Source organism: Nomascus leucogenys, chromosome 9 (assembly GCF_006542625.1).
Source record: "Nomascus leucogenys isolate Asia chromosome 9, Asia_NLE_v1, whole genome shotgun sequence".
In the NCBI taxonomy this organism is placed as follows: Eukaryota; Metazoa; Chordata; class Mammalia; order Primates; family Hylobatidae; genus Nomascus; species Nomascus leucogenys.
In genome coordinates, this window is record NC_044389.1 from 9,364,548 (window position 1) to 9,383,549 (window position 19,002).

At 34.6% G+C, this 19,002-nt stretch overlaps 1 protein-coding gene across 1 annotated transcript in view; it reads left to right on the plus strand.

The window, feature by feature from the left end:
- UBL3 (ubiquitin like 3) overlaps positions 1-18,271 on the plus strand; it is an 86,308-nt gene extending 68,037 nt beyond the window's left edge. The window contains exons 2-5 of the mRNA XM_003270228.4: positions 5,481-5,589; positions 10,449-10,535; positions 14,976-15,053; positions 15,364-18,271. Of these exons, the coding sequence (XP_003270276.1) occupies positions 5,481-5,589; positions 10,449-10,535; positions 14,976-15,053; positions 15,364-15,416 (327 nt within the window). The 3' untranslated portion in view covers positions 15,417-18,271. The remainder of the gene's footprint in view (positions 1-5,480; positions 5,590-10,448; positions 10,536-14,975; positions 15,054-15,363) is intronic.
- The last annotated feature ends 731 nt before the right edge of the window (positions 18,272-19,002 follow it).

The following is a 19,002-nucleotide window of genomic DNA, read 5'->3' on the forward strand; positions in this document are numbered from 1 at the left end:
TTACTGTTGCAGTTGTCATTTTCTCCCCCTTCCCCACCCAGAAGGGTGATTAGGTTTCCTCTGAGTAGAAGATTTTAAAATCTTACCCTGCTTTTTGTTCTCATTTTATACTTCCAAACTACTTTCAGACTCTACTGTGAGTTAACAAACTCAAATGTTTTCTGGAACTAGGCAGTTTCCTGAGTGTCTGAAGCAGGCCAGGGGGAGTAAGGAGGAAGTAGTAGGGTCTGTGTCAAACCGAAGATTCATAGCCACCTATAAACATTAAAATAATATTTTTAAAATTTGGTTCAAACATATTTAGAGGCTATGAGTTTCCAATATTCTGAATATCTAGATAAATATGAACTCTTTAGACCATTGATTTTTGAAATATGAAAGTGTAATATCAGTTTATTGGCAACTGTGATGTGTGTTAGTTTTAAATTAGGAAATGCTGAGAATTTTGTGGCACGAACCCAGTTAAATTTATGGAGTACGGTATATGTGTCTTGTTTTGTCTTGTTTTGTTTTGGTTTGGTTTTCCTCTCACAAGCCTGAAAGCTTAAAAGCTTGTGAGAGGAAAAAAGAGAGAGATTGGGAATGTTCAAAGATAATTTCTTCAGCCAGACATCTAGAACAGAAGGTCTTAGGTTCAATGAATAGTCTTCAAAGGATCCATGAATATCTTATAACTTCATTTTTAAATGTTGTATTTCTATATTTCTGTGCTTAATGTTTTCTATAAAAAGTAGGCTTTGTTGATTTATTTTTATTTTTATTTTTTTTTTTAGAGATGGGGTCTCATTCTGTCACCCAGGCTGGAGTGCAATGGCATGATCATTGCACTGTATCCCCACAGCCTCAAACTCTGGGTGCAAGCAATCCTCCTGCCTCAGCCTCCAGAGTAGCTAGTACTATAGGCATGTGCCACCACACCTGGCTTTTTCTTTTTTTTTAAAAAATTTTTTGTAGAGACAGGGTCGCAATTTGTTGCCCAGGCTGGTCTCAAACTCCTGGCCTCAAGCTATCCTCTTGCTTCCGTCTCCCAAAGTGCTGAGATTACAGCCATGAGCCACTGCACCTGGCCAACTTTATTTTTTAGAGCAGTTCTAGGTTCACAGCAAAATTGAGAAGGTGGCAGAGATTTTCCATTTACATTTTTCCCCCATGCATACACGGCCTCCCCTATTATCAGCATTCCCCCACCAGAGCGATATTTATTACAATTGACATGCTTATTTGTCTACTTAAGAAAATCATTTATATTTCTTTGAGAGCCCATACCAATACAGTACTTGATAGCTTTAACTTTTTAAAATATTAATAGTTTATTAGGAATATCATGAAATGATTGAGTACTCTTTGAATTAAATGTTACTGTATTTTAAAAGTAATACAGACTTAATGTAAAAATTAGAAAATGCAGGAATACACAAAGAAGAAACTGAAGATGAAATAAGTACTGTTATATTTGGTACATATCCTTCAAGACTTTAGTTTGTACATATATATGTTTGAGATATACACACCCATACTATTGAAATATAAACAGAGTTTTGCTTTGTATTCTAGGGTTTTAAACTGTCAGAAGCACTATTTATTTATTTATTTTGAGGCGGAGTTTCGCTCTTGTTGCCCAGGCTGGAGTGCAGTGGTATGATCTCGGCTCACTGCAACTTCAGCCTCTGGGGTTTAAGTGATTCTCCTGCCTCAGCCTCCCAAGTAGCTGGGATTACAAGTGTGCACCACCATGCTCGGCTAATATTTTGTATTTTATTAGAGACCGGGTTTCACCAGGTTGGCCAGGCTGGTCTCGAACTCCTGACCTCAGGTGATCCACCCGCCTCAGCCTCGTGAAGTGCTGGGATTACAGGCTTGTGCCACCGCGCCTGGCTAGCACTTTTATTTAATTCAAAGTTATAAGCTTATAAACTGCTGTACCAGAGAGGCAAGAAACCAAGTTGCTGTAATAAAACATTTTGGCAGCAAGAGAGTCCTGATCTCTTTATATGGAATGACAGGAAAACAAAGTAGAAAAATGTGTCATTGAAGATAGAAAATATAGGTTAGGTAGGATAGGTAAATGTAATCTTAGGTACACCTTTTCTCAACCTTATTAGTAAACAAGTTACTTGTTTAGCAACCCATGAATATTCTATATTTTCTAGCCTGTTATAGCACAGCAAAGGAATTTATAACATGAAAGTTGAATAAACAAGATGTTTTTAGATCCAAGTAATTTAGTTTTTAGTTTTTGTTGTTTTTTTTTTGTCAACCTTCTCACCAATCCTAGTTTCTATTTTATCAAAAGCTGCTTCCCTTTTTAAAGGGAGCCTCACATTTCTTATTTTCTATATATATATATATATATATTTCTTATTTTCTCTCTCTCTCTCTATATATATATGTATTTTTTGAGACAGAGTCTCGCTCTGTCACCCAGGCTGGAGTGCAGTGGCACAATCTCGGCTCACTGCAAGCTCCGCCTCCCGGGTTCACGCCATTCTCCTGCCTCAGCCTCCCGAGTAGCTGGGACTACAGGCGCCCGCCACCATGCCTGGCTAATTTTTTGTGTTTTTAGTAGAGATGGGGTTTCACTGTGTTAGCCAGGATGGTCTCGATCTCCTGACCTCGTGATCCACCCGCCTCGGCCTCCCAAAGTGCTGGGATTACAGGCGTGAGCCACCACACCCGGTTTATGTTTTTCTTTGTGTGTATTATTCAACTTAGGCTGCCACAGCAAAATACAGTAGACAGGCAAAATACCATTGCCTTCTTGCTGTCCCCACCTGGAGGGCAGGAAGAGAGGGAGAGAGCACAGGAGCCGAGCTCTTTCTCTTCTTAGAAGGCCGCTGTTGTACAGACGAGGACCCCACCCTTATGATCTCACTTTAATCTTAATTACCCTATCCTCCAGACACAGTCACTTTGGGAGTTAAGACTTCAATAGAGAGATTTTGGGGAGATGCAAGTCAGTCCATAGCAAATAGGCATGTGTTCTTTTGTTCCCACAATACTGTTTTATACCTGGCTGCTTTCTCTCACTTAATATATTGTGGCTGTCTTTTCATGTCAGATCATACAGGTCTTTGTCTCATGTCGTTTAACAGCTGCATGGATTTCCATGGTAAGGATATACTATCACTTATTTTCCCATTTCCATATTGATAGACATCAGGGAAAATCAAAAGTAGGCTTTGGTGTCACCTTTACAGATCCTAAAGACTAAATCTATTTCCTTTCATCATTTTTAAATATTATAATTTGAGTAAAAGCCCAATGGAAATTAATTTTAAGCTTAAAAAATTTTAAGAAGTATTTAGTTCACATAATTTGCATAACTCTTAATTAGGAAGCTTGAATTTAATTATATTTTTTCTAGTTAAACACAAGTGGCTGAACTATTAGGGGCAGAATTTCTTGGACATTAATGACTGAAGAACCTTAAATATTCCATATAAGTTCATAGGGTAATATGTATTTGTTCTTCATACACTAAGAGAAAGCCATGAGTAGTAATGTATCTGTGAGGACTAAAATTCATATTGTGTTGCATAGATGTTAGGTTCCTTGCTTGAAGAATTGCTTATTACTGATTTGCTATAGGAAATAAATAAGGTGGTACTTCCTTAGAGTGTAATCATTCTTGCAGACTACTTCTTGAACTTGTTCAAGTGGAACTCAAAGTTTTTGGATCACTTCTTTACAGCAACATGTTTTTATTAGATCTCTTCCTGTATTCAGCTCTTTGGTATAATTTCATTCTAATTAGGAAAAGCAGCAAGAAATTCTTATTGGGCATATTGAAAAGGCTTTTCACCTGGAATGTAGATTATTTTCTTTTATCTTCTAAAGAACTTTTAATTGAAATATGTAGGTAGAATACAGGTTCTAATATGAAATCTACTTCCACTCCATCTAATATGAAATTCATTTGCATTACATTGAATCCAGAATTGTGTACATGCATTTTTAAAGGGGAGATATTTTATAACTTTCAACAAAACTTTCAAATAATAAATTTTCAAATTGGTGAGGTGCTGGGAGTGACACTGGCCATGGTGGTAGTAAAGATAGTAAATCAGTGACTGCTGTAATAGGCACCAATTTATTCATTGTAGACTCTGACATCTTAAAGATTTTCTGGTATTTTTAATAAGAAAAAAAAATTAGTCACTAAAAAGGAGAGCTTGGATAACCTGGGACCTGGCACAATTCAAACTGGTACAACGAGGTTCTCTGTTCTTTATATATAAAGAAACTAGGCTAGATTGCCTTATCCCAGGGCACAGCTCTGGACTAGACCCAACTTTTAGTTGGATCTTACTTACTCTTTTAATAAAGGCCAGGAGTAATAGAAACAACACTTGTATTTGTGACTTACAGGGAAATACATAGATACGGTGTTTTTTAAAAATAACATTAAATTAATTACAACAGATAAAAATTAAACATTTGGGAAATACATTAACAATGGTATAAGCAAATATATATTGACTTGGAAATGTGAAGCCAGTAGATCTCAAACACCTTAATTCTGTTATCCCCCTTAGGGTTATCACTGAGGGTGAATTTATATCCTTTGTCCCATGTGTCCTACCTTACTCCCCCTAAAAAATATATGGTCATGCAGTTGGGACTAAAAGAGCTACTATTATTGATTCCTTCTTTAACCATGATAAAGTTCTTTAAAATTAAAGTTTCTTGGCTGGGCACGGTGGCTCACACCTGTAATCCCAGCAGTTTGAGAGGCTAAGGTGGGCGGATCACTTGAGGTCAGGAGTTCAAGACCAGCCTGGCCAACATAGTGAAACCTCATCTCTACTAAAAACACAAAAAAATTAGCTGGGCATGGTGGTGGGCACCTGTAATCCCAGCTACTTGGGAGGCTGAGGCAGGAGAATGGATTGAGCTTGGGAGACAGAGGTTGCACCCAGCCAAGATTGTGCCACCACACTCCAGCCTGTGTGACAGAGCAGGGACTCTGTCTCAAAAAAAATATATAGTTTATTGTTTTAATAATTTTCATAGGATAAAAACCTGTGTATAGTTTATTTTCTTTAAATTATATTTTTTAAGAAGTAGAATATCAACTAAATTTTTTTCTGTTTAGTGACAAGATCTGCAGTGCCAACATTTTTATTAATTTTTGGGTGAAAATGTATATTCTATAATAATAGTGATAACTTGCAAAAGTTCAATTCTGAACATTGTTGGAGTGATTAAAAGCATAATGAATTTTGGTTTTCCTGTGTTCATTTATTATGGCAAATATGTCTGACACACACACACACACACCCCCTTTAAATAATAGGAAAAAAAATCAAATATCAAATTCTCATTCTTTTTAAAAAAGTTTTATAGAATTTATTAAATAAAAACCATAATGTGGCATTGGTAATAATTTAGGATGTGATTGAAACAAAAAACCTTTGAGTCTTCTTTTTTACTTAAAAAATTTTTAGATTTATGTTAAAATGATCATTGTCTTCTTTCAGATAAATTTGCGCCTCATTTTGGTAAGCGGAAAAACAAAAGAGTTCCTGTTTTCTCCTAACGATTCTGCTTCTGACATTGCAAAGCATGTATATGACAACTGGCCAATGGGTGAGTGATATTTTTCTCTTGAGTATGAATAATGTTGATTCTTTATACCCTACCTTGTCTCACAAACATTTTGAGACTATTATATAACATTTAAAAGAACAACCAAAAATTGAGAGTATAAGGCTCAGATTTAGAGGATCATTGTATCCTTCCTTATCTTGCTCTTATCTTGCTTTTTTTTTTTTTTTTTTTTGAGACGGAATCAAGCTATGTCACCAGGCTGGAGTGCAGTGGCGTGATCTTAGCTCATTGCAACCTCTGCCTCCTAGGCTCAAGTGATTCCCCTACCTCAGCCTCCCGAGTAGCTGGGACTTCAGGCGCGTGCCACCACACCCAGCTAATTTTTGTATTTTTAGTAGAAACGGAGTTTCACCATGTTGGCCAGGATGGTCTCGATCTCTTGACCTTGTGATCCACCCACCTCGGCCTCCCAAAGTGCTTGGATTACAGGCGTGAGCCACCGTGCCTGGCCAAAAAATATTTTTAATAAAGAAAAATGCAGCCAGGGATGATGGCTCATACCTGTAATCCCAGCACTTTGGGAGACCAAAGCAGGAGGATTGCCTGAAGCTAGGAGTTTGAGACTAGCCTGTGCAACATAGCAAGATGTCATCATGGCTAAAAATTTAAAAATTAGCCGGGCATGGTGGCACGTGCCTGTAGTCCCAGCTACTTGGGAGGCTGAGTCAGGAGGATCACTTGAGGCCAGGAGTTTGTGGCTGCCATGAGCAGTTATCACACCACTACATTCTTGCCTGAGCAACAGAGCAAGACCCTGTCTCAAAAACAAAAAACAAAAAACAAAAAAAAAACGAAATAGTGAATATACACACACCTTCATATCAGTAAACCTATTTTTACCAAAACACAAAGTAAGAGGAAAGAACAACTATTTTTAACAGATAATACATTCTCTATGGTCTTCTCTAGATAGCCTATTTAAAATTAAGTTTGAAACAAACTTAACTTCTAATTCATGTCAGTTCTTGTGTTCTCTGAACTACTGTAAGGTCAAGATGATTAATGTCTTCTGTGATTTCCATTTTCAAGCCAGTAACCATAACAATCTTGGAAAATGTGTTTGGTATTTCTTCCTTTCTCTGATTTTTTTTTTATATAATAAGACTGTCAGCTGGGCGTGGTGGCTCACGTCTATAATCCCAGCTCCTTGGGAGGCTGAGACAGGCAGATCACCTGAGGTCAAGGAGTTCAAGACCAGCCTGGCCAACATGGTGAAACCCCGTCTCTACTAAAAACACAAAATTTAGCTGGGCATGGTGGTGCACCCCTGTAATGCAAGCTACTCGGGAGGCTGAGGCAGGAGAATCTCTTGAACCCTAGAGGCAGAGCTTGCAGTGAGCTGAGATTATGCGTCTGCACTCCAGCCTGGGTGACAGAGCGAGACTCTGCCTCAAAAAAAAAAATTGCCTCCCTCAAGTGGATTGTTGGTTTATTTTCTTCCTTTGAACTTCCCCAGTGTCGTCTTGATCCTTAGGTCATGTATCATAGTGATATGATTTTTTTCAGCTGATTTCACTTAATTTTATTAGCAGAAGCAATTTGAACTTTTAAAGGACAAGACTTGTTTTGACAAAGAACATAGTATATGTACAAAATGAGTCAATTAGATCAGTGTTTCTCAACCTTAAATAATATATGGAACTTTTCTAGAGGAAGATAATTCTTGTAGATCTCTGGTTGCTGACTTAAATTATTTTTATTATACTGAGTATTTTAAAATGTAGAAACATAAACCCAGTTAAAACTCTTTATTCTTGTTAACTCATATACACAATCATAAAACTAAAAAAGATTGATTCAGAAAATGCAAATATAACTGTGAAACCAATAATGTTCAAATTAACAACATTAATGTGCTAGATGATGTATTTTTGCCAAAGCCAGCTCACTGCTTACACCATGAATACTGTTGAGTTTGTCATGCCTGTGTTCCTACATAGTGTTTGATGACCAATTTATCTGTAGAGTCACCATAAAACTTTTATTTATACAGTATAACAAATTGTTATTCAGTTTTCTCTTAGGTAGAATGCATCATTTACCTGTTAAGTGAACCCCTGTTCTGATCTCATTAGCCTCTTAACAATTAAAGAAGTACTGACTCCTTGGCGCCAGTACAATCATAAATTTAATGCACAAGTGAGTACTAAAACCCCAAGGCTGCACTTGGTTATAAAGTGACTATTTAAATCATCTAGACAATCTCCTCCAGATTTCATTAAAATGAAAATACAGATTTTCCAGATTTTCATTAAAAAGAAAATACAATTTAAAACTTCTTGAAGAGGACTTTTAGGTCCTAAGGACATGACTTTGTGGATTCATAGGCCTAAATTTAAGAAATACTGATTTAGACAAATACTTGCAACTACTGGATCTTTCTTCGCATTAGTAACCAAGCGGCTAGTTTCTAAGTCTGGGAGGTACTGAAGCTATAAAGGTTATAGCTAAGAAAGAACTTCAGAAAAGCTAAAGAAGACTAAATTTGGGCTCTAAGAATATTGGCTATTCTTTATAGCCAGGCAGGAATAGATAACTATCAGTATGAAAAGCATTTTTAAATACCCAAGAATGATGTTGTTCTAAGTGTGATACAAAAGGATTACCTTTATGAGATTTTTTTTGGGGGAAGCGGTCATAGTTAAGTAATAGCTTTTGATATATGGATATTATAGAAAAGATAACACAAGGCAGAAAAAGGGTAATCACTCTGAAATTTATTTGGGCAGTATTATAACTTAAGGTAAAAGAAATACTTTTACTTTCATATTACTTAGATATTAAAATTAGTTTAAATTCAAGTATAAGTCTTTGCCATAAATAGTATCCCAAATGAACAAACCATCTACCAGTACTGAAAATTGATTGTATCAGTGGATGTTCCCTTATTTTCAAAAAAAAAAAGATTTTGATTCCTGGTATTTCCTCAGGTTGCCAAATCTACTCAGCAGTTTTAGACACTGCAAGGAATAAAGAGAAATACTTTAATTTTTATTTTACATAAAATATTTAAATTAAAAATCTAAGTCTATATTGTATCACATAACGTACTAAAGATCAGCAAATTAAATACTTACTGATGCTAACAACAAATGTGTGGCAAATATTAAATCAATAGCAGAAAATACTTCGTGCAGCATGCTTGTTGAAGGAATTAGTTTTCCTTAGCATAGCCTTATGCTATTTAGTGGAAATATTACTAACAGGTGGAATAGTCAGACACATAGCTGTTATTGGGTCAAAGGTTCAAAAAAATCTGTTACACTTAGGATATGTTAATAACACCTGAAATTCTTCATTTAAGCTATATTCTAAGATTTCTCTAAATTTTAGATCCCTGGAGAGGGGAAGGGAGATAGCATATTACACCAGTGAAGTATGTGGAAATCATGACACTCTGTATAAGATAATGAAACATGGGGCTTCAGGTTTCTGCATCTCAAAAAAAAAATTCAAGTATTTTTAGAATATTAGTCTTTGTTTCCTGTGAATTAAACAATTACTGTCATTTACCTTTGTATCTATGGAGCACTTCCATCTTGACCAGAAATATTCTATTAAACAATAATTTTGGAATTGATGAATTCAAAGCAATTCATAATATAGTGTTAGAGACTTATTTGATCTTTCTTCTAGAATAGGAGGGACTTGGGAGCAATGGGATCAGAAGGCAACAAAGCCTTACAGGAGAGAGAAGAGGGAAGAGACTAAAGGCATGGGGCGGGGGCAGGAAATGATGGATTCATTTCTCCTTTGCTCATTTCTGCTGTGCCTAAGTTACCTAGAGGCAGTGGTTTTATCAAATTCATATTCATCATTTTGAATAGTCAAAAAAAGGGCAAAAGAAAAGTCTTTAATTACTTCCTTTATCTTCTGTCACTCTTTCAGAATACTTTAAACTGTTTTTTTGTGTTGACCATTATCTCTTTCTATAGGAAACAAACACATTAGAATTGTTGACAAAAAAGACAAAGGAATTCTCAGATCATTACTAAACTCAAAGCTTAAATTGTTACATCTACAAGCTCATGAAAATTACTAACCCTTTACCCTACCATAACACTAGTGTCCTTAAACCTTTATTTTAATGGAGTGGTTTTCATCTTTTACAATAATATAAATTGTAGGCTGAAGTTAAATATTCTGTTACCCATTCTATCTACCAGTTTGTCTTATTTTCTTTGTGTGTACACTTTTCTAGCTTTCATATTTGTACAGTACCTCCTAATATATATTATTTTTTCGGTTTTTTTCCAAGTCTTCATTTTGGGTGAGTGAACTAAAGTTGTATCTTCTCTAATGTTTACTAACTGACTTCAAATAGACAATAAGATAATATATCAACATTATCCAAAAGTAAACACAGTTTTTTTGTTATTCTCAATATCAATATATTAACTGTTTTTTAGATCTTTGTTAAGCCTGCTGTTTTCTGGCCTTAAATGTACATTTTAATAGGTACAAATATTGGAGCATTATAATACTATGTGTTAATTACTGGTAATTGAAACTAATTTTAAAATGATACTTCTTTTTACTCAGTAGGTCTTTCCCAACTCATTTGTATTAACTTTAAACTTGGGGACTACAATTTGGTACATTTTAGTATTCTTTAAGAAGCAGAATGAGTCTTTTTGCAGCTCTTGCTACTTCAGAAGAATAAGCAATAACCAAGGTTGTGGCAAATGTATGAATAGTGACTGTTTCTAATGGTAGTGGGAAGCTCCAAGGCCCTTCTTTGTTCTCTAACTGATTTGGATCTGAATTTTTAAAACAATATAGTAGTACCTTAATTATGTGTTGGAATATACCTAACCAGTTCACTGGATTCTTTTCAGACTGGGAAGAAGAGCAGGTCAGCAGTCCAAATATTCTACGACTTATTTATCAAGGACGATTTCTACATGGAAATGTCACATTAGGAGGTAACAGCCACCTTTGTAATGGGATTTAATGTCTGTCTCATGGTAGCATGATTCACTTGTTTTAAATGCTAATGTCTTTGAATTTACTAAAAAAAATGATAAATTGAAACTATGAATTCTGCCTATTTCTGGTATGCCTACTCCTTCACATTGTATATTCTGTTAAATTTGATTTTAGGACTGTAGTAGGTATTTACTACCTTGTGAAATAAACTCTATCCCAGTATAGGTAGGATTCTATACCTACTGTTTTTTAAATGTAACATTATTATATTTCCAAATATAATTCAGATGTAGTATTTTAAACTTAAGACTGGACACACAAACTAGGAAAAATTTATGATAGTTTTCAAATATATGAAGGGATGTTTTCAGATGTTTCTACCTGATACAGTTGCTAATCATGTGAGAATAAAGTAAGTGGCTGACATTAGAGCAGCATTTTAACGTAATAGTTGAAAGAACAGATTTTGGAACTAGACTATTTAAGTTATGTATTAGCTGCACTACTTACTGGCTGTGTAAACCTTGGGCAAGTGACTTAACCAGCTGTGTTCCAGTTTCCTCATTGGTAAAATGGAATTACAATAGTGCCTACCTCATAGGTTAAGAAGGGTAAATTACTTTATATATTCAAAGTGCTTACATGCATAAATGGTGCTTGGCACATAGTAAACACCTTAATTGTTAGCTATTATTGTTCTTTATATATGATTGGAGAAATGTAGCTCAATATTGCCCCCTTATGGGGTATATTTTCTACCATCAACAGGATTTGTTTAGTTTTGAAAATAGGTATTTCAAATATATTCAGATAATTGGAAATTTATAGGCAAATGAAATGATCTATCTAAATATATATTTCACTAAATTTAGTCTGACTTTTTCCTCTCAACCTAACATTTAATCTATTTTTCCTTAAAGGTAGAATATTTGCATTTATTCATTCAGCATGTATTTATTAAATTCTTATGTGCCAACACAGTGCTAAGCACTTGGGAATACAGGATTGAATAAGACAGAAGCTCTCCCTTCAGGTTGCTCTAGTATTACATAGAACAAACAGATAAAATGCACTGGTAAAAATCCTGGGCAATAAGGGCTAAAGTAGATGAATGCAAATGATTTTATGACAATGTCAAGTGAGTAAAACATTTCAGGCTATAATCTCACACTGAGTTTCACTAGTAGTGTTATAACTGGTCTAAAAAATGCTGCTATCTGCTAAGAGATATCTGGCACTTTAAAATGGAGCTTTTTTGATTTGTGGCTTTTTTTTTTTTGTAGCTTTTGTATAAATAGATGGACCAACTCTTAATGCTCTTCATGTAAGAATTGACTGTTAGCTCCCTGGCTATATTGTACATTCATTAAGGATGGGACCATGTTCTAGTCTTTTTAAAATTCTCCATGGCTCATACAAGATCTTATGTGAATTAAAAATTGGTATATGTTGGTTGAATTTGATCTATTGATTATATGAGTGAACTTTGAAATGCTCCATTTCCCTTTTGAGTATTGATCTATGTGAGCAATTTCCCACCAACTCCATTCCTTAATTATCTTTTCTGTTGTGACCTCAGAGTTTGAACTTCATATTAAAGCTCATAGAATTTGTGTTAAAATCAAAACTATTGATTCATTCCCACTAAAGTATAATTTTTTACTAGTATTTTTTTGAAATCTGTTTTAGAATAATTAACAGATTGACTTATATAATTATTATTGTAATTCTGTGTTGCTGCCCTTCTTTTCAAAAACAATAAACTATCTCTAGCGTAGAAGCATGGCCTGGACCTCCGCGTTAATAATTGTAGCTGGATGTTTGAGCAAGTTTGGATAACAACATTCAACTATTTGTCTTTTGGGTCTCAGTTTTTCTCTTTATCCTCCCTGTGTTCTTCAATGTGAATAATAAAGAACATAGCACACAGGGAAATGCAACCATCTTTAAATATTTGAGTGGCCTGTGTGGAAGAAGGCTTTGTGTGGCCCTAGAACTTGCTCTGTATAGTCCTGTGAATTAGACTTAGGATCAATAACTGAAAATCAAAGACAGTTTTCTCTTCAGTATAGGAAAGAATATGTGAACACATTGAACTACCTAAAGAAAGAATAGACTGCCAGGGAAAGTTAGTGAGATCTTTTTATAGGTGGTGGTCAAGCAGTGGATGACCACGAAGTAGTGGGTATACAGCCATGGGTGGAATTCAGCCATTGTGCGGACAGTTAAAGTAGGAAGCCTGGGCATTCTTTGCCATTCTTGAAATTTTCTCCTTCAGTTAAGTTTCAGGTTGAAATGTTTGGTTATCAGATGTCTTAAAACATAGCCCTGAATCCCCCTTTTTGAAACAGAACCTTTATAGTCATATAGACTTTCGTTTCATTAAAGGAAAGATGTGACAGCAGCCTTGTTAATCGGAGGGTGAAGAAGATGATCAGCTAAAGCTTTGGCATTCAGTATGGCCCAGATTAGCATTTCCAAAAATGTGGCTCTGAAATGGTGGGCATGAGACTCATCTAGGATACTTATTTTAAAATGCAGATTTCTGCATGCCCTCTCTCCCCAACCCCCATCTCCTAATTTTACTACCGAATTGAATTCCTAGGTGATTTTTATGTACGCTAAAGGTTGAAAATCTCTATTCTGGATATTGTACTGTGTCATAGGAGAAAGCAGAAGCATCCACAGTGAAAGGAAGAAAACGCATTTTAGATTCTGGTATTCCTCTTCTTTCACATTTTTAAATGTTATTAACATCAATACCTACTATTTCTAGTTAAAATTCAGATGGAGAAGAAAAATAATAGCTCCCATCCCACACATTACATTTGTAACTTCAAATGGTAAGGCCTCTCAGGAGCTTTCCAGGCCTGACGTTTTTTTACATTTATATCTCAGTTCACCTACCTTTTTTCTCAGATTCATTTTCCTTGCTATCTCAAAATGATGATGGTAGTATATACTGAATGCTTTCTTTGTGCCAAGCTCTGGGTTGGATTTTTTCATGGTCAAAAAATCCAGTTTTGCTTGGATTGTTTGATTTAGTGGACACAGCTACAAAGGGCAGGTAATGGAATTAGTATCTCCAGTTTAGTTGAGGAAACAGAAGCTTAGAGGGTAAGTAACTTGCTGAGAGTTACACAGTTGGAAGTAGCAGAGATGAAAATTTTTAATCCAGGTCTGTCTTATTAGAGTCAAGAAGACGGGTATGAGAATGATATACAGCTTGGTATGTGTGCATTTTAAGTTCAGTTCAAGGTTTGAAATGTTGATCAGGCTTTCCCAACTATTTAGTGAAAATTTTAATAACATAAAGTCTTACTTACATTTTGATTTAAGTCAGGCCTAGGAAGTTACTCTAAAAGCCTCCCTTTTTACATTATGTATTTATGGGCCATCGTGCTTCATTTGAACATCATAGGTTAAAAGTGTAGACCAAATAATGGCTGGCCAACTTTAAATAAGATGGGAACTCACCTTGAATATATGAAATAGTACTAGTGTTGAAGATAATTAGGATTCTTTTTAAAATCTGCATGTTAACCAGCATCCTATAGAGCAAGTTTTAAAAAGCAGGTAGCTGGAGGATCATTATTGCTAAGTCATGATCTTAGGCCTTACTTCAGTTTGTAGTTTTTGTAGAGAGGGTAGTTTGAGGTGTCAGAACTAAAACATGACAACTATAGAAACAGTTCTAGACACTAAATATATCAGCTGTTTCTAATTTTATACACAGAGTAACAAAGGGATTTACCATGAAACTCAGTGTTTGTGTTTGCCTCAGTGGACATGGGTGTGTGTTCTATGTCTGAAATATTTCATGATAAAATTTATTAAATTTATGAGTGAAAAAATGTTATAAAGACTTGATTAGGAAACAGTGATTATTGATAATGCCAAGAAAGTGATTATTTTAACCTAATCTTTTTAAGAAAATTCTTTTCTAATGGACGAATATAGGATGAGAATAAATGTTTAAAATCAAGTTTATTTCTTGCATTTCTACATCATAGTAGCCTGTTCAGTGCAATAATTTTATTAGGCAATTGACAAGTAATTAGGTTTAGAAATGAATATCTCTTAATCTAAACTTTTACCTAATATAGAAAAGAGTATTCTTTTAAAAAAATTTAATCCTTTCTCCTCTAAAGGTAGCCTCTGATATTAGCCAATTACATATTTTTTCTTACATCATTTCTTAAATAATATGGATAAATGTGTCAAGCAAATGGCTATAGAACTGCAAAAAAAAATTTTAAATTTTAAATGTTATTTCTGATAATATTAACCTAATTTTGTGAAGGTACCCTGAGTTAAGTTCAATCTTTTAAAGAAGTCATAAAAAAGCAATCAATTTTTAAAATGGTTTTAAATCTGGATAGTGATTTTAATAGGTCGATATATGTGTAACTAATCATCTTTTGCTTTTCACATAGCATTAAAACTTCCTTTTGGCAAAACAACAGTGATGCATTTGGTGGCCAGAGAGACATTGCCAGAGCCCAACTCTCAAGGTAAGCCATGCACTGGAAAAGTATCTCAGTTGAGGCACAAAGACAGGCATTCAAAAATGCTGGGTTTTTCTTGGACATGCTGAGGGAAAGGAAGTTTGCATAGTTTATGAATAGAGATTGTCAGGCTAATAACCAGACATTTTTGAAACATGCTAAAATTAAAAGAACATTTATTACAGCTTCTTAATTTTGAAAAATGCAAACATTTTTAAAAACTCAAAACTACTTCTTCCTACACTTGATTGCCTAGCCCATTTTCCCCTCCAGTTCTAGAATTTTTATAAACGAGGCTCTTCTTCATTTTCCCTAGGTCAGAGGAATCGTGAGAAGACTGGAGAGAGTAATTGTTGTGTAATCCTGTAAACACGTCTGCCTAGTGTGATGTGATATAGTCTTTGTCTTTCATGCTGCTGGGACAGAAAAGACCCGACATTGCTTCAGAAACCGTTCAGAACAGTCTGCCTGTAAACCCATGGAACTGAATTACCACATGAACACTGTCATCTTTTCTCATGAAAGTAAAAAGAACTAAGAACATTTTTCACTCTGATTTTTTATTTCTTGTATTTTTTGTTGAGCCGTTTTAAAACATATTGGTGTTTGAATGCAGTCAATCTCCAGGGGAAAAGTTAACAAGCTATCTTTCGTAGCAGAAACCATTTTGCTGCCACAAAACTTTCATCATCAGAACTAATAAATCAAGTATTCCAAATACAATTTTCACTAAAAAGATTGGCATTATTTTCCTCATCAGCAGAATTTATAACAGTTTATGGTATCTAGAAATACTTACATCTACAATTCCACACTGGAAGACACTCAGCAATTAATGAAGTTAATTACTGGGCCAACTTGAGAGGGAAAAAATGGAAAAGAAACTAAAATGTTGGGTGAATTCTACCAAAGTCAGCCGTGGTGGCTGCACTGGCACAGAATACTAAACTGAGTGTGACTATTTTCACTGCAACAAATAAAAAAACAAAATGTGCCTGTTTAAAGCACTCAGTAGAGGGCTGATGAAACTAATTTTTTTTCCTTTATGACATGCACTCTTGAGTCCTACAGTAACTGAGTGTTTAGACAGCACAAGAAGGGGTGAGAGTGCATCTCCTAGCCTTAATGTGGGAGGGTAGTTCCAGTCACTCATCGGCTTTCATTATTGTGCAGAAATATTAGAAAACCTCATTGATCAATTTTATGTATTTGAATATCAGCGAATTGAAATTTTCCATAATTATCATTAATTTGTAACCACATCCAGTGTCATGCTTACTCCTTAGAGAGTTCAGATGAATTCTTAAAATTAAAAAAAAGCTCCATAGTACTAATTTTGTTTCTTTATATAGTTTGTGTTTGATATTAGTGCTTGCAATTGTATTAAAGTCAAAAGCTGATTTTTATGGCATACACAATTAAGAATGCCACTTTTTCTTTTATTTCATACCAGTAATTTAAAGATTGATATGCTAAAAACAATTTGCACAGCACTAAAGCATGAGCTACTTTCATCTAAACCTGTAAAAATATGAAAGATTTTATATTTTTTCACTGGGAAGAAATTCTTCCTGGATGAAATTACAAATATGTGTAGAATATATTTAATAAAAGACTTATAAAATACCTAACTATAGGACTTAAAATATAGATTGGCGTGTAGTATATAGAACAATATTCCATATAAATAAGTTTAGCCTTTATAAAAATGAAGTTGCAGGCTGACATTACATTCTATACTTACTAAGTGTCAACAGCCCTTACAAACATTAAATGTAAATGGTTTCAAATGGTCAGCATTGTTTAAATGTAATCAGGTTATTTTATTCATTGTTAACGCTTTGATGAAAAGGCTTTATATATGCAGTAGATCTACGAAAATATTGTTCATACTGATCAGAATTAAATTTGTATAGAGCAGAGTTTTAAAATGAATGTAAATAGCACTAAACATTTTCTTTCTGCAACCTGTACTTACAGATTCTTCCTGTAAACTAAATTTAAAAAAAAATGATAGTGCATTTTGGTGGTAATTTTAAAGGTCTTGATTAGGTCAATAATTGTTTAAGCACTGTCTCATTCATGTTTTCTACTTTTATTTCTTAAGCTTTTAAAATTCATTTAATTAATATTCTGTTGTTGGTTTGGGGAGTATTCCCAATGTATCTTTGATATTTAACCTGGTTAATTTGTACACAGTCACAACAATGGATAGAATTATGTAGTCTCTGTCATCACTAAAATGTTATATTCAAGAGATGTTAAATATTTATGTGCTTTGTTGACTAGCTGAAATGTGAATTCTGTTAGTGTTGACTAAAGAATCTGGTAGTTGCTTAATTGGGCAATTAAACAATTTATGGCTCTATTCTTTTGTTAAACTACTGGTAATTATTTTTAATACCTATTTTCATTCTAATTACTCTTTTTTTAAGTTAAAGACTATCAGTTAATTAAGATTGAGTTTTTATGATGGTTAAAAATGATTCTTTATTGGTTTTTCAGTGTTTTTCTGTGTGTTCTCAGATTATATATTTCCCTCAATTTAGAGTTTGCTAAGTGAGATAAACTGGTTCACTAGTAGAGAAAGAATTACGTCGCTTAATACCTAATATCATAGTTGTACAATATGAAAAAAAGAATAAAAAGTAGCAGTAAAATTATATACTGAAAACACCAAAAATTTAGATGCCTTAATAGCATATACATGAAAATACTCAGCTGTCCCTTTAAAAATAATTCCTTGGACTGCCTGGTGGTTAAAATACGATTCCTCATATCCAAGGCTACTTTTGAGGATCCCTCTGCCAAAAATATAGCTCACTTATCTAAAGGTGAGAGCTGCATAGATCCAGTAATGTACATAAAGCCTGAATGATGAGCCTATGTCCCTGCCTAACGCTGGTGTCTCACTCATCTCCTTTACCTAAATTGTCCTGAACTTTGTTAAGTGTTCTGGACAAGGCCAAGCTTTTCTTTATTAAAACCTCAGCATGTCTCCCTGATCTGAACTATTTGCTTTCTCTTCAAGATAAGTTGTATTTTACCATGAAAAAATACAGGATCTAACATTACCATTCACATTAAATGAAGTTTCCTCATAACATTTATCTTTAGTTTTATGAAGTCATCGTGACCAATGTTACAGTAATTTCTGTTAGCTGATTGTGGTAAACAATGTTTAATGTGAAAAGAAATTAAAACTTTCTTCATCTGTTGTAGAATATTCCTCTTCTTTAAAATGACTTCTGTTCATAATTCTGTGTATTTGCCTATTCTTTATTTCACTACTGTTTTTGTCTTTTTTTCTTTCTTCAGTTTATGATACTCTTCAGTAAAAATCAACATTGGGCCAGCCTTTGCTATAGTTTAGCAAAATCAAAGAGAAGTATCAGCCAAAATTTAATATGCCTTCATACTGTTTTTATTTGTAACTTTTGCAAGCATTCCAGTTTTTTTTCCATTTTTGTGTTATGATGTGGTCACTTGTTAGCCAAATGGAGTGATTGGGGTGGGGGAGAAGGCACATGACCTATAATTACAAACACAGCTATAATTGAAACGCAACTGCAGGCTGTGCTGGAGTCTAGGCACAGTTTTTGTGGCCAGGGTAGGGTGGGGTTCTTGGGTGTGAGCAGTGGTGGTTGGGTGTGACTCCTGGCTTACCCTGACCCCTGCCCGTTGGTGTGTTTTCTTCAGAAGGCAGCGGCTTCTATAGGCTTTTACACAGGAGGTGGTTGACTTCTGAAAGAGATCATGGATAGAACTAAATGAGAAACACCTAGTTCTTAAATATCAGAGTTTAAACCAGTACTAAAATGTGAAAACCAATTTCACTTCTACATTATTTTGTAGTCTTCGACAGTGATGTCAGATGTTTGTCTTTTAATATTTTTCATGTTCCTCTTTTTCAAAATGACAGCTTTCAAGAAATATGGAGTAGGCATAGTAAATT